At 45.2% G+C, this 22,590-nt stretch overlaps 4 protein-coding genes across 4 annotated transcripts; 1 reads left to right on the top strand and 3 right to left on the bottom strand.

Annotated features, from left to right (window-relative positions):
- Positions 1–591: 591 nt before the first annotated feature.
- On the bottom strand, positions 592–1,518 carry LOC310666232 (uncharacterized protein). Its single transcript, XM_083416930.1, has one exon. It carries the CDS (start codon positions 1,348–1,350, stop codon positions 844–846), a length of 507 nt encoding a protein of 168 aa, XP_083273056.1. The 5' UTR covers positions 1,351–1,518; the 3' UTR covers positions 592–843.
- Positions 1,519–1,912: 394 nt separating this feature from the next.
- Positions 1,913–3,677, bottom strand: LOC310666348 (uncharacterized protein). The gene is made up of 2 exons (XM_083417035.1): positions 3,575–3,677; positions 1,913–2,687 (listed from the first exon to the last, which is right to left on the bottom strand). Exon 2 carries the CDS (start codon positions 2,664–2,666, stop codon positions 2,145–2,147), a length of 522 nt encoding a protein of 173 aa, XP_083273161.1. The 5' UTR covers positions 2,667–2,687; positions 3,575–3,677; the 3' UTR covers positions 1,913–2,144.
- A 10,683-nt stretch (positions 3,678–14,360) lies between these two features.
- On the bottom strand, positions 14,361–16,294 carry LOC310666183 (uncharacterized protein). Its single transcript, XM_083416859.1, has 2 exons — positions 16,229–16,294; positions 14,361–15,122 (listed from the first exon to the last, which is right to left on the bottom strand). Exon 2 carries the CDS (start codon positions 15,102–15,104, stop codon positions 14,592–14,594), a length of 513 nt encoding a protein of 170 aa, XP_083272985.1. The 5' UTR covers positions 15,105–15,122; positions 16,229–16,294; the 3' UTR covers positions 14,361–14,591.
- Positions 16,295–19,953: 3,659 nt separating this feature from the next.
- LOC310666188 (uncharacterized protein) lies at positions 19,954–21,677 on the top strand. The gene is made up of 2 exons (XM_083416864.1): positions 19,954–20,088; positions 20,930–21,677. Exon 2 carries the CDS (start codon positions 20,948–20,950, stop codon positions 21,443–21,445), a length of 498 nt encoding a protein of 165 aa, XP_083272990.1. The 5' UTR covers positions 19,954–20,088; positions 20,930–20,947; the 3' UTR covers positions 21,446–21,677.
- The last annotated feature ends 913 nt before the right edge of the window (positions 21,678–22,590 follow it).

The following is a 22,590-nucleotide window of genomic DNA, read 5'->3' as shown; positions in this document are numbered from 1 at the left end:
AGAAGAAAAAGAAGAAGAAGAAGAGGAGGAGGAGTTTGGATTTGATATCCCACTTTATCACTACCAGAAGGAGTCTCAAAGCAGCTAACATTTTCCTTTCCCTTCCTCCCCCACAACAAACACTCTGTGAGTTGAGTGGGGCTGAGAGACTTCAAAGAAGTGTGAGTGGCCCAAGGTCACCCAGCAGCTGCTTGTGGAGGAGCGGAGACGCGAACCCGGTTCCCCAGACTTACGAGACTACCGCTCTTAACCACTACACCACACTGGCTCTCCTAACCATGAGTGGTTAGATGAAAGGAAAACAAATAACCCAAATTGCTCCTCAACCCCACTTTCTTCAGCTTTGTAGATCAAGGGGAATACCCCTGAATGAAAACTAGGAGTGGAGAACCTATTGCCCTCCAGAAGTGGTTGGAAGTCATTTTCCACCTGCCCCAGCCAGCAAGGCTAAATGTCAGTGATAATGAGGTGTACTCCTGCCTGGCCCACCCACATTTAAGTTTGGACAAGAAAGGTGCTTCAGCATTGTGAGCTTCAAGAAACTGTGCAGTGTGGAATGGATGCCAATGGTGAAAAACGAAAACACACGTGTTATCCGAATGCTGCAAAAGCTTTATTAAAAGGTCACAGAAATGGCATTAATAGTTGCAGAAGAGTCCATGAAAAGAACACAGAAGCATCTTGGCCCCTGGACTTCAAAGCAAAGGTGGGGAGTTAATGAAGTGCCCCGCTTCAGCAGTGGTTCTTGGGAGTCAGCTCTTCCAAACCAAGGCCGATGGATCTGTATCAAGTTCTCTGGTCAATGGTTGTTTCATAAGGATATTCTTCTCAGGTTGGATCAGTCTACAAGCAAACGCTCCCACAACATCCCACAAGAGACTTCCTTCCAATGATTCCACCCCTTCTGAAGCTGCCAGAGCCCAAGCCATAACCCCCAGAGCTTCCAAGAAGGCCACCCCCATAGCCATAGCCACCAAAGCTCCCTGCCAGCCCACTAACAGCACATGGAGTGTTGCCTCCAACAGCCACAGGCTCACAGCTGGAAGAGAGGATGGGCCCTGGGATGGTTACAATGGAGGCAGGTGGCTGGATCACGACCTCTCCTGGTGGGATCTGGTTGATGGGTTTAGGGATAATCCCATCTAGGATGCCAAGGTTGGCTGCTCTTTCAGCACCTCCATTTCCATAGCCCAGGCCTCCAAATCCGTAGCTGAATCCTCCATTTCCATACCCGAGACCTCCCAATCCATAGCCAAGACCACCATAGCCAAGACCTCCTGCTGATCCAAACCCAACAGTGGGGGTGGAAGCACAGGATGGGACAGCACAGGATGGACCACAGTCAACCATTGTTGGGTGGAGGTGAGTCTGAAAGCAAAAACACCAAGGGAGAAAATAAGTGTGGGGTACATCACTTCAGTGGGGGTGGACCACAGTCAACCATGGCTGAAGAAGAATCTAAAGTATACAATTGAAGAACTGAGTTGAATATGGAGCATGAGAACCACAGAGGGTCAAATAATTATAAAAGCTCATATATAAGGCACAAGGCATAAGGGGGAGATCTGTATCAAGCCCTCTGATTATCAGTTCAGGATATGCTTCTCAGGTTTAATTGGTCTATGAACAGATGCTAAAAAGACACCCGAACTTCCTTCCCCTCCCGTAGCCCAAACCATAGCCGAAACCTCCAGAGCTTCCAAGGAGACCAGACCCATAGCCCAAGCCCCCATAGCCTCCTACGATCCCGGAACCACCAATGGCACATAGAACTATTCAGGGGGCCAGAGAGAAAGATATCCTGCAAATGTTCCGATTTTAGTTTGGCCAAAAACAGCTTCAGACAGCTGAGGCCCTGGACACCTTGCTATGCGGAACTGAGGCTTTACATTTAAAAACCAGGACAAGCAGGTTATCAGAATGCAGAACAAGCTTTATTGAAAAGGTCAAAGTAAGAGCATTGAAAGGGGCAAAGAAGAAAATCGGTGTAGAAGGATCTTTGTTCTTCTGCACTCTGAAGCAAAGAACAGAGGATGAATTCCAGGAGTGATTGCTTGAATTCAGCTTTTCTGAACCATGGCCGATAGATCTGTATCAAGCCCTCTGATTATCAGTTCAGGATATGCTTCTCAGGTTTAATTGGTCTATGAACAGATTCTAAAACAAGGCGCGATCCTCCTTCCCCTCCCGTAGCCCAAACCATAGCCAAAACCTCCAGAGCTTCCAAGGAGGCCAGACCCAAAGCCCAAGCCCCCATAGCCTCCTACGATCCCGGAACCACCAACGGCACATGGAGTGTTGCCTCCAACAGCCACAGGCTCACAGCTGGCAGAGAGGATGGGCCCTGGAATGGTCACAACGCAGGCAGGTGGCTGGATCACGACCTCTGCTGGTGGGATCTGGTTGATGGGTTGTGGGATAATCCCATCCAAGGTGCCAAGCTGTGCTGAGTTGGTGCTTGCTCCTGAACCAATGCCATAACCACTGCCATAGCCGATGCCACCGTACCCAAGACCGCCATAGCCAAAACCGGCAGAGCCAAGGCTTCCATAGCCAAAACCGCCATAGCCAAGACCTCCAGAGCCAAGATTTCCTGCTGAGCCAAACCCAACAGTGGGGCAGGAAGCAACGGATGGGACAGCACAGGATGGGCCACAGGAAACCATGGTTTCAGTGATGGGATGAATCTAGAACAAATTTTGAGAAACAGATATGCATTAGAATCACAAAGGGTGTATGCAATTTGCATCTTCTCCCACCCACTGCACAATCTCTGTAGCCTTATTACACAAATGAGAGAGCCTGTGTTTTCAATGTATCATGGTAGCTCCCCTACTTCTTTAGAGTTTATTTCTGAGGTGGGATACCCTCTCCCCCCGGAGGGCTGCATTCCTTTTCGGGCAACATTTTGGAGGCCACTTGGGGTCAGGAGTAGGAAAAGAGGGTTGAACAAAGAATATAAATGGCATGCCAGATCAGACCCCACATCTCAGTTTGTCCAGCATTTCATTTTCAACACTGGCCAGCCTGGAATTTCTGGGATGTCTACAACAACCAGCATTCAGGGACAATCTGAATCATCCCGCTAAAAAGCTAGTGTTTCAAAGCAGTGTTTCAAAGCTAACTTGTGGGACTCTAGATGTTGCTGGACTCCAACTCCCATTGGAAATAGCCAGCATGACCAACGATGATCAATAATGATGAGAGCTGTAGACTAGCATCATCTGGTGGGTTACAGGTGAGGGGAGCCCGGCCTTGACTGGGGAGGGCGGGGTATAAATTATTATTATTATTATTATTATTATTATTACATGACACCATTTAGAATCTGTGGCCCTCCAGGTGTTGCTGGACTAGAACTTCCACCAGACCATGATCCAAAGTGATGGAAGTGGTAATCCAGAATCATTTGGATGGTCAAAGGTTAGCTATCCCAGTACTGAAGAATTGTAGAGTCTAGTGGAAGTTCCAACTAAGCCTAGATTTACCTAAACTTTCTATAAGAATGAAAATACTTCCAAGAAAACCTAAACTTTCTATAAGAATGAAAACACCTTCAAGAAAACATACTCACCTGCTTCTCTGGGAAGATGCTGTTGTGAAGATGGGAGAGTCAAATGAAGCTGATGGAATTTCGGAGAGAATTTTAAGCTTTTATACTCTTCTTCCAGCCTCCCTACTGGTTAGGACACAACCCTTTTCTCGTTAAATTTCTCCTTTGCCGGAGACAAATTTATGTTCATGTGCAGAAATTTGCCTGACTAAGCAGAAGGAACTTAAGGATTAGACTGCTTTTGTCACAATGCAGTATGAAAACTCTTAACATTTCTAATCTTCCCTCTATCATTGACCTCAGCATGATGTTCTTCAATTTACACCCAGATCATCAAAGCACTTCAAAAAGCATTCATTATAATCTTTCCATCATTTAATGCTTGTAATGATCGTAATTTATTTGCAACACAAGCTACGTGCAGGTAGCAGTAGCTTAATAGTCCTCATTAAAAAATGATGAAGCCAACTCAAATAACTGCACCATTATGTTTTAAATTGCTTTGCAAAGAAATGTGCATGCATCTACGGAAGGTTACATCTATGGATTGGAGGTAAATTTGATTATGTCTGCATTTTAATGAGAAATCATTTAGCATGTCTCAAAAAAGGTGATCTGAAACACACCCAAACTTCAAAACATTCACTTCTTCATATTTGAATATGTATTCCTCCAACCAATCTGTACAAAAATGTGTATATTAGAGGGAAATGTGCATAAAATTGATAGTGAAATTAGCATACAAAATGTAGGCAAAAGTTGCACTAAAATGTTGGTGAATTTCTGTTCAAATGTGAAGATTTGAATTTAAGAGAGAGAGAGAGAGAGAGAAATGAGAACCAAAACTGAACAGTTTCTTCCACTCCACCTTGTTTGAAACTAAATCAGGTGTGGGGGACCTGTGACCCTCCAAATATTACTGAATTACAACTCCCATCAGGGACTCGGGCGGCGCTGTGGTCTAAACCACTGAACCTTGGGCTTGCCGATCAAAAGGTCGGTGGTTCGAATCCCCGTGATAGGATGAGCTCCCGTTGCTCGGTCCCAGCTCCTGCCAACCTAGCAGTTCAAAAGCACACCAAAAAGTGCAAGTAGATTAATAGGTACCAGTCCGGCGGGAAGGTAAACGGTGTTTCCGTGTGCTGCTCTGGTTTCCATTGCACCAGAAGCGGCTTAGTCATGCTGGCCACATGACCCGGAAAAACTGTCTGCGGAGCGGACAGATCCGGCTCCCTCAGCCTGTAAGGCGAGATGAGCCCAGATTCGTTCGTGACGGGACTTAACTGTCAGGGGTCCCTTTATCTTTTACAGTTCCCATCATCCATGTCCCTTGGCCATGTTTGCTGGTGCTGATGTGAGTTGGTGGAGCTCCAGTTGGAGTAACAGTTGAAAGAGTTGACAGAGACCCATCCCAAATTCGACCTATTTCCAAACCAACTAAACCATGGGGGATACTCCCCAGCCAGTTGGTTGCACAGGAGCTTTGTGAGGGTGATGAGAGTGGAGCTCAGTAATACTAGGATGATCAAAATTTCACTACCTCTGAACCAAGTCATGCTCAGATTATGTCCATGTGAGCATGAGTGGAGGAAAACACCAGTGGAATGCAGTTGAAGACTGATGACAGCTCATCATCAAGCCTACCTGGTGAAAACTGTATACTTTGCTGCCTCCATTGCATCCTCCTTGTGTCGCCCAACAGAGCTTTTCCAGGTATTGTTGAGCCTTTTACAATCTGGCCTGAAGGAGGCGAAGGGGAAAAAATGGCAGCTTGTTTGCAAAGCATTTCGAGGATAGAATTGCTTCCATACCTTGACTCCACTGTTTACATCAGTCGAACCTCAAGAGGTGTCCAGAGCTCTGTCTAGTTTTGTAACACTAGGTGAGTTTCAGTTAGTAAGGCTCGAGGATGTGGACAAGGTGCTTTGATCAGTCAGGGCAAAACCACTTGCACTCTGGACCCTTGCCCCTCTTGGCTGATAAAAATTAGCAGGGAGGGGACAGCTGCTGGGCCAGGGAGACAATTAATGCCTCATTGCAAGAGGGGTGTGTGTCCCTGCCTGCTTGAAGGAGACAGTGGTGATACCACACTAGAAACCCTTTGTGGATTCAGAAAATCTAAGTAATTACTGGCCACTTGCCAATCCTCTCCAGAGCAAGGCTCCTGAGTGGGTGGTCATGGAACGGATCCAGGCATTCTTGGAGGAAACTGATTTTCTATGTCAAACTTGGCCCTCCAGATGTTTTGGGACTACAGTTCCCATCATCCCTGACCACTGGTCCTGTTAGCTAGGGATCATGGGAGTTGTAGTCCCAAAACTTCTGGAGGGCCGAGTTGGCCTATGCCTGAGTAATAGTATGAGTTAGGGGTGGATGGCATGGCATGGTCTTTTCCAGAGGATTATGCTTGGTGAGTGCTGTTCAGCCCCATGGAGCCTTCAATATGGGGTTCCTCAGGGTTCAGTCTTATTGCTTATGCTGTTTAACATCTACATGAAACTGCTGAGTGGAGTTGTATACAGTTTTGGAGTATGTTTTCGCCAATATGCTAGTGACACACAGCTCTGCTTCTTCTTGACACCTGCAGGTGAGGCAGTGGATGTGCTAGACCAGGCTTCCTCAACCTCGGTCCTCCAGATGTTTTGAGACTACAGTTCCCATCATCCCTGACCACTGGTCCTACTAGCTAGGGATCATGGGAGTTGTAGGCCAAAAGCTTATGGAGGGCCGAGGTTGAGGAAGCCTGTGGTAGACCATTGTCCGGCCTCAGTGAGAGACTGGGTGAGAACCAATAAACTCAACCAATAAGGCTGAGTCAGTGAATGGCTCCCTAGATCAGACGGACGGGAGGTTGCCTGCTTTTGATGAATCATAGACTCTTAGAGTCAGAAGGGAACCAAGGGTCATCTATTCCAACCCCCAAGTTTACATTCCCTCTGAAGGAGCGAGTTTTCAGCTTAGTATGGACATCAGTGAAGACCCCCCAGTTGATCTCAGTGCCTCCTATGCCTTCACTCTTGCCTTCCAACAGGTGGACTGAGGTTGAGTTTCAGGAATGATTCAGTGTGCAGAAAAATCAATGGATTTGTTGGGGAGGTGGTTGCAATTAAAAAACAGGGTCAGAGGTGTTTTCTTCCAACTAATGGTAACAGCCATTAGGTCAGCAGAATGCTAACAGAGAAGAAGGTGCATTGGCCACTTGATGCCTTAGGAAGCTGTGATCACAGAGGATGTGGTAAAGCCAGGAAGCAATTAGGCAAAGAAATGTCTCGATCTGTTCTGAATTAGCATGTGTGGAGCTCCCTAGCCAAGAGCCTTGAAATCCTTGAGGGATGTTGGGAGAAACTCTGACTTCAGTACCTCCCCAATGCTTCGTCAGCTCAGCTTTTGTAGGTCAGCAATGCCGGAAGCAAGGGGAAAGGTTCTAATATAGAGCCGTCCTTAAAAATTGCCCAGTTGGAATATTTGACTCAAAATCTGGAGGTTCCTCTTCAAGAGAATTTGATGAGACATTAAAAGATGAGCTGTACAAACCCAGCCATGCTTCTCAGGGTGGTTGCAAATGTCCCCATACCCTTCATTGGGGATGGGAGAGAATTTATTGGACTCCCAACTCCTCATCAGCCAGTGTGGTCCACCCTCGGGGATGTTGGGAGTTGGAATCCATCATCAGTGGGAGAGCCACAGTTTTCTGAGTCAGCTTATATGGGGAGAGGCAGTCCTTGGGGTATTGTAGTCTTGAGCTACGGAATGCAAATAAAAATTTCGGATCCTACTTGCCCAAAGATGGAAGGAGGACAAACTACCTACAAAAGAAGAATGGTTGATAAAGATGATGGACTATGCAGAAATGGCGAAAATGACGGGGAAAATCAGAGATCAAGAGGACAATAAATTTAATAAAGAATGGGAAAATTTTATAAGTCACTTGAAAGAACACTGTAAACAATTAAAAACATTGGGAGGATTTAAAAACAACAACACTTGCAATGAAGCGAGAACTATGATAAAAACTGAGTTTTAAGAAAATATGGAGAATACGATATGATGCAATTTGAAAAGATGATCTAGGGAAACCATGGAGGGGTAGAGGGAAGTTCGGGGATTATGAGTATCCTATTTGTAGAATGATTGTGACATGTATGATAATAATTGTTAAAAGTGAAAATGAATTTAATTTTTTTATAGATATATAAAATGCAAATAAATTTTCCACTGATTGCATAGGTTTCAATAATTCTCATATTAAAACAAAGCTACTAACACTCCAATTCTCATGCTAACAATGACTGCTTGTATCTTTACCCTGCTACAACTCTTACATATTGTGAGAATGGACAAGTTGTGGGAGGTCTTTTTACTATCCCAGATTAAATACGAGCCAAAGGTTACCCCTGCCTCTTTCCTTCTCTACTATATTTCTGTAAGGGAAAAAAAAAATGTTGTCATGGTGTAGTTCTCATAGGTGCCAATAGTTGGCAACTGCAACATGATGACAGAGCAGCAGGCAGATGGCACAGGCAGGCAGAAAAGTGAGTACAGTGGTACCTCGGGTTACAGACGCTACAGGTTACAGACGCTTCAGGTCACAGACTCTGCTAACCCAGAAATAGTACCTCGGGTTAAGAACTTTGCTTCAGGAGGAGAACAGAAATCACACGGCTGTGGCCCAGCGGCAGCAGGAGGCCCCATTAGCTAAAGTGGTACCTCAGGTTAAGAACAGTTTCAGGTTAAGAACGGACCTCCAGAACGAATTAAGTTCTTAACCCGAGGTACAAGGGCTGAGGAAGCTGCTGAGGAATAGCTAGTAATATCCAAGGCAACACAATGACCAAATACAATGATACGATATCAATATACACTCTTTATATAATATGAAATATAGGAAATCACATAAACAGGAAACTTATGAATCTCTGAAAGTCACAAAATATGCACTCTTGAAAACATAAAACTGAATAAACATAAGTCTCTGAAAGTCTATGAAGACTATGCAAGTCTCTGAAAGAAGCAATGTATCAGATTCTTATCTGGTGAAAACAGGCTGTAAACCTTATTTTATGGCGTCCAACGCTGCCAAAGTAGATCGCAAACAGACGTTGTGAACAGTGATTCGGGATATACCCACTGTTTCATGGAATTCTTTGGCACAGCAGAAGGATACAAAAATGCTTCATAAAGCCATCTATATGGTGAATGGAAAAGTATACCAACAATAGCTATGGAGCAGTGGTCATAAAGTTATGTAGGAATAGCTAGGTCAGGTCAGGCAACCTTCCCTCTCCAGCAGCTCTGCTGCTCTGCTGCTTATCTCTTGCCAATACTGCTGTTTCAGCCTCAGCAGCATCAGATGCCAAGGAGGAATAATGTGGCAACAAAGCAGGCAAGCAGCCTCCGGGGTGAGGAGGATGTAACCCGAGACAGACAGGCAGTCGGATTAAGCTATGGAAATTTCCACACTCTTCCCCATCTCTGCTTTTGGTAGATTAGCCAGCAGAGCCAATGGTTGCCTTCCCATGCCCTGCTGTGTAGTGGAGAAGGGCAGAAATACTTTCTAGTCTTCATTCCCCACAGGTGCAGGAGAAAGAACTACTGAACCAATGCCATAAGCACTGGCATAGGCAAGACTTTCATAGCAGAAACCTCCACAGCTCAGACCTACTAATGGTGGGATTCTGCAAAGTATGGCCATTCCACCAGCTTTCCTGACATGCCATATTATGGTTAGGCAAACTAAGGCCTGGGGGCCGGATCCGGCCCAATTGCCTTCTAAATCCAGCCCACAGATGGTCCAGGAACCAGCGTGTTTTTACATGAGTAGAATGTGTGCTTTTATTTAAAATGCATCTCTGGGTTATTTGTGGGGTACAGGAATTTGTTCATTTTTCTTCTTCTTCAAAATATAGTCTGGCCCATAGCTGTCAACTTTTCCCCCTTTTTAAGGGAAATTCCCTTATTCCGAATAGGATTCCTCGCAAGAAAAGGGAAAAGTTGACAGCCATGATCCAGCCCCCCCACAAGGTCTGAGGGACAGTGGACTGGCCTCCTGTTGAAAAAGTTTGGTGACCCCTGTGTCAGCTACATCAGGCATTTCCTTTCCTTCACTTGTTATCTCGCAGCAGCCATTTCAGCAGATTTCAGCAGAGGTGGGGGCACAGAAGCAGGGCCCCTCTCTCAGCTCTGCTGAGGAGACAGCTCCATTAGGGTCCTCCCTCTATTGGCTTTCAGCCCACCAATGCCATTCCATCAGGCTGTAGCAGAGGGAGCAGAGAGAAAGAGGAGGGAAGCAAAACCACTCAGTTGGCTCCATTGAGAGAGCAGCTCCACCAGGTTCCTCCCTCTGCCAGCTACAGCTATCAGCTGTAATTCCACCAGGCTGCGGCAGAGGGAGCAGGCAGGGAGGAAATGGGAGCAGGAACTCTCCATCTGCTCACCTGGAGACAGCAACTTTTGACTTGTGTTGTGTCTTTTTAGTTTTAAGCCGAAGGGCAGGGACTGGCTTCATAATCTCAGTAAACTGTTTGGCAAACTGTCTTGGCTGAAGCGTCGATAAGAATGCAGTAAATAGGTACACAATAGTTTGAGGGGAGCGACTTCATCAGGCAAGCAAATTACAGCCCTTGAAGCTGTCCCAGAAACTCCAGCGGGTGCAAAATGCTGCAGTGAGGCTCCTCATGGGGTCTCTGCCATGGGAGCATATTCATCCAGTGCTTTTCCAGCTGCACTGGCTCCCGGTGGAGTACAGGGTCAGATTTAAGGTGCTGGTTTTGACCTTTAAAGCCCTTCACGGCCTAGGACCCTCAGTAATACACAATTTGCTGCCACCACTTGGGTCATATTTATAAATATGACCCAAGTGGTGGCAACAAATTGTGTATTACAAATTACGTGATGTCAGGCTTCAGGTACATGGCTCCCCACCCCCTTTGGCAGTAGATAAGCAGAACAAAGCAAAAGGAGTCTCTTACCAGTTAGAAACTTTAATGATCTCAGTGAGAGAACAAAGAATCCATTTCTAGGAATGAAGGTGCTCCCAATTAAGGATCCCACCCACTTCCCCCCTTGTCATCCACGTCACATCCATGTCTTGCAACCTGATCTCACAAGCACTTTGCTTTCTGTGCTGCCACCTTATCTGCTCTCCTTGACCTTGGGCTGAGCAGATGGATGCTTTCCAGTGAAAGAGAGTCTATTAACTCTCTCTCCCCCAGTTCTTCTCCTCCTAGCTGTTCACCGCCCAGTTCTTCCCAACTTCTGTCTTCTGAACTATGTCCCTCTGCAAACCACTGTATTCCAAATCTATACCATAATGATTTCCAGGCAGGCTTCCAAGCCCAGACAAGAATTAACAAGTCTCTGGCAGTTTTCAATGGTTTCATTTATTCACAATACAATCAGAGCATGGCTACAGCCCTCTGCTCCATAGAAATCAGCTGGTCACTCTGAGAAATCACTTGTGTCACAACAGGAAAAACGCCAACGTCCCACCTTTCCCCTTTTGCACTACTGTTGCAATCTGACCTTTTCAGCACTTTGGACGTGAGCAGAGGGAAGGGGGAAATCTACACTGTCCAAGGATGAGCGCTCAGTCCTCTGCCTATCTGATTGTTGCTTAGTAACCCCTTAGTGATGTATGGAACTGAGAGCTGGACCATAAAGAAGGCTGATCGCCGAAGAATTGATGCTTTTGAACTATGGTGCTGGAGGAGACTCTTGAGAGTCCCATGGACTGCAAGAAGAACAAACCTATCCATTCTTAAGGAAATCAGCCCTGAGTGCTCACTGGAAGGACAGACCGTGAAGCTGAGGTTCCAATACTTTGGCCACCTCATGAGAAGAGAAGACTCCCTGGAAAAGACCCTGATGCTGGGAAAGGTAGAGGGCACAAGGAGAAGGGGACGACAGAGGACGAGATGGTTGGATAGTGTTCTCAAAGCTACCAGCATGAGTTTGACCAAACTGCAGGAGGCAGGGGAAGACAGAAGTGCCTGGCGTGCTCTGGTCCATGGGGTCACGAAGAGTCGGACACGACTAAACTACTAAACAACAATAACAACAACAACCCCTCCAGTGCCGTCTATCTCTTCCCCTCCCTCATCTTGTGAGCTTTCTGTGTCTGCTCTAACTCAGTGAACACTTGGAGAAAGGGGGCCGAGCCCACTTCCTCCTGCTCTAATTGCAGTCTGTCATGTTGAGAGTCACACCCTGTTTCTCTTCCATCTCCTTCATCTCTTGGCTCGGCTATGCTCCTGACAAGTTTCAATCCACTGCATCTCCAACCAGGGCTGGGAAAGACCCCTATCGGAAACCCTGGATAGCTGCTGACAGTCAACATAGACAATACAGAGCTGTATGAACCAACGGTCTCACTCCATATGAAGTAGCTCCTGATGCCCCTACTTAAACCAGCCTTTTATTCAGAATCATAAGGACTGGGATTCTGTTTTACTTCTACAGGAAGGACCATATTGCCATGGTAGAGCACCTGCTTTGCATGCAGAAGGCACTCCCTGGCATCTCCAAGTCAAGCTCGGAAAACCACTGCCGGTCACCAAAGACAGCCCTGATCTAGACGGACCCAACAGTGTGATTCAGTGTAAAGCAGCTCCCTATATACCTATCCTCCAACTCCTCAATAACGAAGGGATGCTCCTAAGTCAACAGTAAGGATCTCTCTTTGGAAACGTTGCACAGAGAGCATCCGCCTTCCACCCCAAAGAAGATTTAACTTGGTTCCTGTTAGACTTTAAGAAATATTAGGTCCAAAACAAAGTACAACTGGTGGCCAGGGATGGTTGGAGTTGTACCTTAGCAACATTTGGGAAGCCCAAGGAGCCAGTGTTGTGTAGTGATTAGGGTGTTGGACTAAGACCTGGGGAAATAGGGTTCAAAGCTCTACTTGGCCATGAAGGTCACTGGGTGAGCTTGTGCCAGTCACTCTCAGCCTAACAAAATTCACAGGATTGTTGTGAGGATAAAATGGGGAGGAGGAGGAGGACTGTATGTTCTACCTTGAGCTCTCTGAAGAAAGGGTGGGATACAAATGTGATAAATATTGAATTCATGCAGTTTCCCACTCTTCCACTAACTTATGAGCCTAGTGTGTCCTCCCTTCGGTTCTCTGTTAGCTCAGGAACTCCCTAGGACAAAATACTCCAAAACTGTTCCAGCATGAGAGAATACCCTCTCCCCCCTTCCTTTTGAGAAATAAGAGCAGGTAACAAACCAAGAAAGAGAGACATATTTGAATTCAGAATGAGCTTTATTGATAATATTGAGTGGGCAATTGTACAAGAAGCAGAAATGAACAAGGAAAAAGCACACACAATGGAATGTGGCTCTGAACTTATTACTGGTCTACAGACTTTGAGGAAAGACTTGAAAAGGAGTAAGGAAAGGTTGCTGAGAGCCATTTAAAAGCTGTTGGGCTTGATGATGGTCCCAAAAGCTCAGATTTTACAGAATCCAGAATGAGACACTCAGTAATGGATCTGCATCATCTTTTCCCGTTGAGGGCCATTCCTGTCACCATCACACATTTGTTCTTCAAGAGTCCAATATATCTAAAAGCACACACTACCACGAGGTCCCAGTAGGGCCTTCCTTCCAAAGAGCCCACCCTCCTCAGACCATAAAGGGAACCTCCAAGGTAGCCACCGAAATTGCTTCCAAGGAGACCAGACCCATAGCCATAGCCTCCTACCAGCCGAGAACCAGTCAACCATTCTCTCCGGCTCCCAGTATATTCTGCCTAAGAATTTTGGCTCATCTTTCCCTCTCCAGTAAATCTTTGCCTCAGATACTGGGAGCTAATCTGGATGCCGTCAGTGACCTTTGCTGTTTTGTGAGGAAACATATTTGTGGAAGTATTTAGATCTTCTCTTAATAAAGTGATTCCTGTACCTGTGTCTAGAGATGCCCAGTGTGTGTTGTTATTCATTAAATTTCCTCCATTAACTCAGTGTCAAAGTTTGCGGCTATCTCAAACCTCATTTTACAGAGTTTGACCTTTTGGGAGGGCTTGGACTGGTTTGGTCTCAGTCTGACCCTTATGTTTCTCTCCCCTTATGGTTTTGATCTATGGGCTACTTTTAAAATGAGGCTGCATTTTAAATTGAATTTTAACCTGTATTTTAAATCGGGGGTTTTTCTGGTATGTTTTTATTGTAATTTTACTGGTGTTGGCCGCCCTGAGCCCGGCTCTCACCGGGGAGGGTGGGGTATCAATAAAACTACTTCTTCTTCTTCTTCTTCTTCTTCTTCTTCTTCTTCTTCTTCTTCTTCTTCTTCTTCTTCTTTTTCTTCTTCTTATGAGATGTCTACAGCTTTTGCCATTTTAACTGGGGAGCTGGGGTACTAGGTGCTACTGACCTGACTTGTTTATCGCTTTGACATCTGATGGGAGGGCGTTCCACAGGGCAGGCACCACTACCAAGAAGGCCCTCTGCCTGGTTCCCTGTGACTTGGCCTCTCGCAGTGAGGGAACCGCCAGAAGGTCCTCGGAGCTGGACCTCAGTGTCCGGGCATAACAATGGGGTGGAGACGCTCCTTCAGATATACTGGTTTGAGGCACTCTAAAAGGGGACTCAGCACTTGTTTTGAAAAAGGGGGAAATGATAATTCTCTCAAAACGAATGGACCTTATTTTAAGCACATAGAACTAAACCATTCAGGGGGCCAGAGAGAAAGATATCCTGCAAATGTTCCAATTTTAGTTTGGCCAAAATGAGCTTCAGACAGCTGAGGCCCTGGACACCTTGCTATGCAGAACTGAGGCTTTACATTTAAAAACCAGGACAAACAGGTAATCAGATTACAGAACAAGCTTTATTGAAAAGGTCAAAGTAAGAGCATTGAAAGGGGCAAAGAAGAAAATCGGTGTAGAAGGATCTTTTTTTCTTCTGCACTCTGAAGCAAAGAACGGAGGATGAATTCCAGGAGTGATTGCTTGAATTCAGCTTTTCTGAACCATGGCCGATAGATCTGTATCAAGCCCTCTGATTATCAGTTCAGGATATGCTTCTCAGGTTTAATTGGTCTATGAACAGATGCTAAAACGACGCCCGAACTTCCTTCCCCTCCCGTAGCCCAAACCATACCCGAAACCTCCAGAGCTTCCAAGGAGGCCAGACCCAAAGCCCAAGCCCCCATAGCCATAGCCTCCGACGATCCCGGAACCACCAACGGCACATGGAGTGTTGCCTCCAACAGCCACAGGCTCACAGCTGGCAGAGAGGATGGGCCCTGGGATGGTCACAACAGCGGCAGGTGGCTGGATCACGACCTCTGCTGGTGGGATCTGGTTGACGGGTTTAGGGATAATCCCATCTAGGATGCCAAGGTTGGCTGCTCTTTCAGCACCTCCATTTCCATAGCCCAGGCCTCCAAATCCGTAGCCAAATCCTCCATTTCCATACCCGAGACCTCCCAATCCATAGCCAAGACCACCATAGCCAAGACCACCATAGCCAAGACCTCCTGCTGATCCAAACCCAACAGTGGGGGTGGAAGCACAGGATGGGACAGCACAGGATGGACCACAGTCAACCATTGTTGGGTGGAGGTGAGTCTGAAAGCGAAAACACCAAGGGAAAAAATAAGTGTGGGGTACATCACTTCAGTGGGGGTGGACCACAGTCAACCATGGCTGAAGAAGAATCTAAACTATACAATTGAAGAACTGAGTTGAATATCGAGCATGAGAACCACAGAGGGCCAAATAATTATAAACGCTCATATATAAGGTACATCAGGGGGAGTCAGTGTGTAGTTTTTTCTGATGTTGCAGACTTCAACTCGCATCAGACCCAACCAGCATGAACAGCAGAGAAGGGTGATGAGACTATAGGAATCTCACTATAACTACTGAGTGAGAACTACACCCCTGTGGTAGACACTGTAGAAAAACAAGAAAATACTCACATACCTTATGAGGTCTCCATGTTTCCATGATCGTGCTCTGAATAAAAAAGCTTGTTATGTCAACAATTCTATCAAGCATTTTTTGACAGACTGGACCACAATAAACTATTATCGACCCAGGTGGGGATTAGTATGAAAAAATAAAGCTGCAATCCGTTATCTATTTACCTGGGATTAAGCATTAGTGAATACAATTGGGTTTACTTATCGGTAAAATGCAGAGTTTTGTGCTATCAAAGGCAGAAATGTGTGTGTGTAAATGGCATTTAGGAAGAGAGATAATAGAAACTGGTGCCACCTTCTAAATATCACAATTATATTTAACAGGCATACATGACATTTCCATGGAGATCTTCTCCTACCATGTTTGCTAAATGGCACAACCAGACTTCAGCTCCCATCTGCCTCAGCCACCATAAACAATGGCCATCGAAGATAGGAGCAGTAGTTCATCAACATCTGCAAAGCCCCTGGTTCTCCTTCCCAGTTCTAAACATAGGTCCAAAGAATCAGGGATGATTTATTTTATAAAGCTGCAGGGGGTGAAGGAGGGATGGGGAACCTGTGGCCCTGAAGTTGTTGCAGGATCCCAAGTCCTCTCAGCTAGCATTCCCAATGGACAAGGATGATGGAAGCAACATTGCAAGGATCACAGGATACCCATCCCTGCTCTAATTGGAAGAGCCATCTAGCCTTACTTTAATGTCAACCTATGACAAGCTTGGAAATATCCCCCCAAGAAAATAGGCTTACCTGCTGCTTTGGTGAGATGTAGTGAAGACAGGAGAGTCAGATGAAGCTGTTGGAGAAACTGGAAGAACCTTGAGCTTTTATACAGTTCTGCAAGCCACCAAGGGACTGCCTCTTCTGACTAATTTTTTATTTAGTTGTTGACAATGTGCAAAATTACTTCACTAAGCACAAAAGGTCACAAAATTAAGTGGTTGTAATAATGGAAGACTAATAGTCTCAACACCATTCCCACTCCCTTCCTTTTAATTTTGCTGACTTCGAGTCTGATGCTTGAAACAAACCAGATGCACCCAGAGGGAGCAGATAGAGATCTTCAAAGCTCTTTCATCAGCTTAAGGGACTCTAGGACATCATCAAAGATTTTGCATATGCATACCGGATTCTAAGAGATCTCCAGTATCAGTGTCCTCACAAAAATCCATCAGCACACAATTGTACAGTGGTACCTCGGGTTAGAGGAAAGCAATGACAAACCTAGACAGCATTTTAAAAAGTAGAGAAATCACCTTGCCGACAAAGTTCCCTATAGTTCAAGCTCTGGTTTTCCCAGTAGTGATGTATGGAAGTTAGAGCTGGACCATAAAGAAGGCTGATCGCCGAAGAATTGACGCTTTTGAAATATGGTGCTGGAGGAGACTCTTGAGAGTCCCATGGACTGCAAGAAGATCAAACGCATCCATTCTTAAGGAAATCAGCCCTGAGTGCTCACTGGAAGGACAGATCGTGAAGCTGAGGCTCCAATACTTTGGCCACCTCATGAGAAGAGAAGACTCCCTGGAAAAGACCCTGATGCTGGGAAAGATGGAGGGCACAAGGAGAAGGGGAAGACAGAGGACGAGATGGTTAGACAGTGTTTTCGAAGCGACAAACATGAGTTTGACCAAACTGTGGCAGGCAGTGGAAGACAGGAGTGCCTGGCGTGCTCTGGTCCAGGGGGTCACGAAGAGTCGGACACGACTGAACGACTAAACAACAACACCTCGGGTTAAGTATTTATTTCGTTCCGGAGGTCCGTTCTTAACCTGAAGCTGTTCTTAACCTGAAGCACCACTTTAGCTAATGGGGCCTCCTGCTGCTGCCGCACCACCGGAGCACGATTTCTGTTCTCATCCTGAAGCAAAGTTCTTAATCTGAAGCACTATTCTTGGGTTAGCGGAGTCTGTAACCTGAAGCGTATGTAACCTGAAGCGTATGTAACCCGAGGTACCACTGTATTCAATTTCCCTCATCTACACATTACTGCGGTGCAATTCTCTTTAATATCATACATTGTTGTGCCTTCATTTCTTTAAGATATGCATTTGTAGGCACAGCTTACTCCAATGTATTCATTTTGTTACCCATTACAGTGCTACCTTGATTCTCGAATGACTTAGTTGTCAAACAAATCAGCTCCCGAACCCCGAAAACCTGGAAGTAAGTGTTCCGGTTTTGGAATGTTTTTTGAAAGCCAAATGCCCGACGCAGTTTCCCCTTGACGGCAGGAAGCTCCTGCAGCCAATCGGAAGCCCCCCCCTGGTTTCCCAATGGAGTCAAACGGATTAAGTTTGAGACCCAAGATTCCACTGTACTTGGATAACTGCACTGGGAAATGCAGACAGCTACAGATTTTGTAGCACAGCAATGTTTCAGTTTGCACATTTTTTCAAAAAGGGTGAATAAATTTTGTTTTCCTTTAAGGGTCAATTGAATTGAATTTCTCTCCCATTCCTAATCTCACCTGCCTCGCCACCCCTCTGTCACTGAAAAAACTTCATTCCTGTTTCTACTTAAACTTACTCCACTTGGTCCTTGTTCCCTTCTGTCATGGTAGTGTATATGGTTCTGACAAGATATCACTGCACTCCCATCAGCTCCAGCCAGCATGGCCAATAGTCAGAAATTATGTGAGTGAAATCCACAAAAACTAGGGGGGGAACCCTGTTGGCTCCCTCTGCCCTGCTTAAATTAAGCCTATAGCAAATACATCCAATACATGAATGGGGAATCTGTGGAACCTCCTCTATTGCTGAGGTTCATATCCAAGGAAAAGTGTGCACAGTTCCCTATTCAGACCCGCTTCTTCTCATTTTGTAACAATGCCAGAGGCTGAGCTATAAATGGCCAATAGCTATGATAGCAGTGTTTGAAATTCACCAGGTGCCCGGCTCATGTTGCACCTGGCTATTGGCCACTTGCGACCAAGTGCAGATGCCCAGGCACCAGGATGGTGCCTGATGTCTCCACCATCTGGAGGTGCATGACTGGGGATCCATGGATCTTGGCTGTTTTCACACACTAGCAGCACATCCTGTAGAATTCTATTACAATTCTAATTCTATCTGCATAATCAGAATGAACTTCATTCTGTTCTCAATGACCAACTTCAGGAGCCAAAAGGTTCTATTGAAAAATACAACTTTTGAGCCATCTGGCCCCAACATGGCAAGTAGGCATTCCATTTTGGCAACTGTAACCCTGGTTTAAGGAGCCATAGGTCACCTAGCTTATATATCTGAGCTTCCTACATTGTATGCATGTTCTATTTCCACTATCAGAGACAGTAAGCCTCTGATTACCAGTTGCGGGGAATCTCAGGTGGTGACTGTGCTGTTGCATTCAGATCTTGTTTGAAGACTTCCCATTAGGAGATCTGATTGGCCACTGGGAGAATAGGATGCTGGGCTTAATGGGTCACCTTTAGCCTGATCCACAAGGATTCCTTTTTAGAACTACGTAAATTCTTGGAGAATGAGGGTATCCATGGTCACAAGCCATGATGACTATGTTCAATAACTACTGTCAGCACACTTTTGTATACCTACTGCTGCTGTCGGATTCAGGCCATGACGGTGAGCTTTCCATAGACATGTGTGATAACAGAATGCTGGGTTAGATGGGCCTTTGGTCTGATCCAGTCGACCCTTTTTATGTCCTTAAATCCCTGGTTCTTCGAAAACAGCTGGCACTATATGACTATATGAACCTTTTATTTCTTCAAATATCTTCTTTGAAAAGAATTCCCAAATAGTTGTGGAAATTCTCATACGCTTCCTTGCTTTATTGCATACACTTATCCATACCATATGGTACATTTGCATCATTGAAGACTGGAAGAGCCTTGTTCTCTATGACCAACCAGATGTCTATGGGAAGCCCAGCAAGCATGAACTGAGCATAACAGCAACTCTTCCCCCCCCCAAAAAATATTCTCGATTATAATGCATTTTTTGTACGTTATTTTCACTTAGTACAGTATGTCCATTTTTATGCACAATTTTATACACATCACCTGGCTGCAGAACTGCATGGAAATATTTGTGTGGATTTCATAGGAGTACACTGCTTCAATTGCTATGCCATTTCAGAAAAAACAACCTGGATCAAATTTCTCCCCCAATCTTACCTCCAGGAGTGGGGGTTAAACAAAAACAAAAACTGCTATGTGTTGTGCACAGAATGACGAACTGAAATCCTGGGTATTAAAGTCAATTAGACTTCTGAGAAAATGAACAACTATTTTGAAAATAATGAACGGCGACAAAACACCTTTTGATCTGCCAGCCAGGAGGAACAGACAAATTTTTTTACCTTTCTTAATCTTTTATTAGCTTTGTCTTGTGGAAGAATAACTATGAAGAGAGTGAGGTGCTGTGAAAACACTTAACTCTTTTGCCTCGTTTCTTAATTAGCGCCATGATGCATTCCAAAAATTGCTTACTAATTAAAGCCGGAGGGGAAAGGAGGTGTATCCAAGCTGGATGTGGAGCCACCAGCAGATACAGATGAAATGGTATAAAAGGGCTCCCTGAGCTGAGATCTTCCAACAGCTTCCTTTGGCTTCATCTCCTTCACTTCATTTCTACTCCTCTGAGACTTTGGTAAGTCAAGTGTATGCATATATGATGTTATATCTGAATGATTCTTGCAGTGGTCAGAGCATTCAGGTAACTGAACTCCAAGAGAAGGCTAAAATTCTATTACTCTGTGAATTGGGTAGATCTTCCTTCCACCAGGAACCTTACACTCTTAAGTTGTTGGCTGTCTTCTTTTCTATATGTACCTTATGAAATCAAGTATTTAGCTGCCTGATTCTGAGCGTTAGTCCATCTAGCTCAGTTTTGGCCACACTGATCAGCTGTAGTTCTCCAGAGTTTCAAGACGGGAGACTTTAGCAGCTCAAGCTGCAGATTCCAAGGACCGAACCTGGGATGCTCTGCATAAAAACCAAGTGTTCGGCCACTGAACAATTGTCCTCCCCCTAAAATTAAAGTAAGGTTCTAATCTTCATGGTTCCAAATAAATACCTGACTCAAATGAGCATAGGGAGTTGTCCTATACCATGACAGACCATTGGAACCCTTAGTTCAGTTTTATCTACTCAGATTGGCCATTGTTCTACAGGCCTTGAGGCAGGGGACATTCCTAGACCATCCTGAAATCACCAGGGACTGGATTTGGGATCCACAACGAAGAGAAGGGCTGTAGTAACAAAAGCAGAGAAGAATAAAGGTTTCAGGCATGAGGGCTTAATGTTTTCAGAATTATCAAAGACAGCTGATTTTCAGTGATGGAGAAAGGAAGATGGTATGAGATTAGTGAACTGGGAATGGGGAAAATATCCTAATGCCACAGGATGATTATGTCTGAAATATTCTCCCCACTGTTCATTGAAGTGATGTACCCTGCACTTATTTTGTCCCTTGGTGTTTTTGCTTTCAGACTCACCTCCACCCAACAATGGTTGACTGTGGTCCATCCTGTGCCGTCCCATCCTGTGCTTCCACCCCCACTGTTGGGTTTGGATCAGCAGGAGGTCTTGGCTATGGTGGTCTTGGCTATGGTGGTCTTGGCTATGGATTGGGAGGTCTCGGGTATGGAAATGGAGGATTCGGCTACGGATTTGGAGGCCTGGGCTATGGAAATGGAGGTGCTGAAAGAGCAGCCAACCTTGGCATCCTAGATGGGATTATCCCTAAACCCGTCAACCAGATCCCACCAGCAGAGGTCGTGATCCAGCCACCTGCCTGCGTTGTGACCATCCCAGGTCCCATCCTCTCTGCCAGCTGTGAGCCTGTGGCTGTTGGAGGCAACACTCCATGTGCCGTTGGTGGTTCCGGGATCGTAGGAGGCTTGGGCTATGGGTCTGGTCTCCTTGGAAGCTCTGGAGGTTTCGGCTATGGTTTGGGTTACGGGAGGGGAAGGAGGTTCGGGCGTCGTTTTAGCATCTGTTCATAGACCAATTAAACCTGAGAAGCATATCCTGAACTGATAATCAGAGGGCTTGATACAGATCTATCGGCCATGGTTCAGAAAAGCTGAATTCAAGCAATCACTCCTCGAATTCATCCTCCGTTCTTTGCTTCAGAGTGCAGAAGAAAAAAGATCCTTCTACACCGATTTTCTTCTTTGCCCCTTTCAATGCTCTCACTTTGACCTTTTCAATAAAGCTTGTTCTGCAATCTGATAACCTGTTTGTCCTGGTTTTTAAATGTAAAGCCTCAGTTCCGCATAGCAAGGTGTCCAGGGCCTCAGCTGTCTGAAGATGCTTTTGGCCAAACTAAAATTGGAACATTTGCAGGATATCTTTCTCTCTGCCCCCCTGAATGGTTTAGTTCTTGTTGTTTTGTAACATATTGATTACAAAAGCTGTACAATACATTCCACACTGTGTACGTATTTGCATACGTACACAGTGTGGAATGTATTGTACAGCTTTTGTAATCAATATGTTACAAGACTTTGGACAATAACATATTTTTGGTGGGTGATAATGTAGTCTAATGCTGCAGGATTATCCAGCCTCTCAGTCAGATACTGTATTTTGATAACAGTTTTAAATTGTTGCATACACGAGTTAAAGAAATATATTCAGTACATTTAAACCTTGACTTCATTTTTTGATCTGTAATCTGCATTTAAAGCCCTCCAAATCAGTGGCAATCACCACATCTTCTGGTACTGAATCTAGAGGTTTATGCATTTTGTGAAGAACTATATCCTTTTGCTTCCACTGAATTCTGCAAGATTCTGGTACCGTGCATGACCCCTGCTTCTAGCAATATGAGAAAGGGAGAAAAAAGTCTCTCTATACATGTTCTCGCATTTTGAGAGACAGAAATCCTCAGAATGTCCACAAGGTGGTTGTGTTAGCAGACCAATTAGCCTTGAAGAGGAGGAGAGAGGCAAGCAAACTGCACAGAGAAAGGTGCAAAGTCAGGTCAGTAGCACCTAGTACCCCAGCTCCCCAGGTAAAATGGCAAAAGCTGTAGACATCTTGCCGTAATAATAATAATAATAATAATAATAATAATAATAATAATAATAATAATAGGTTTTATTTATACCCCTCCCTCCCCGGTCAGAGCCGGGCTCAGGGCGGC

Source organism: Podarcis tiliguerta (genome assembly GCF_965153285.1).
Source record: "Podarcis tiliguerta genome assembly, chromosome: 16".
Taxonomy (NCBI): Eukaryota; Metazoa; Chordata; class Lepidosauria; order Squamata; family Lacertidae; genus Podarcis; species Podarcis tiliguerta.
Note: the sequence above shows the minus strand (reverse complement) of the source record. Positions and strands in the feature narration are given on the sequence as shown.

Coding starts and splice junctions, on each gene's coding strand:
- LOC310666348 (XM_083417035.1), bottom strand. CDS start 2,666: ATGGTTTCCTGTGGCCCATCCTGTGCTGTCCCATCCGTTGCTTCCTGC.
- LOC310666188 (XM_083416864.1), top strand. CDS start 20,948: ATGGTTGACTGTGGTCCATCCTGTGCCGTCCCATCCTGTGCTTCCACC.
- LOC310666232 (XM_083416930.1), bottom strand. CDS start 1,350: ATGGTTGACTGTGGTCCATCCTGTGCTGTCCCATCCTGTGCTTCCACC.
- LOC310666183 (XM_083416859.1), bottom strand. CDS start 15,104: ATGGTTGACTGTGGTCCATCCTGTGCTGTCCCATCCTGTGCTTCCACC.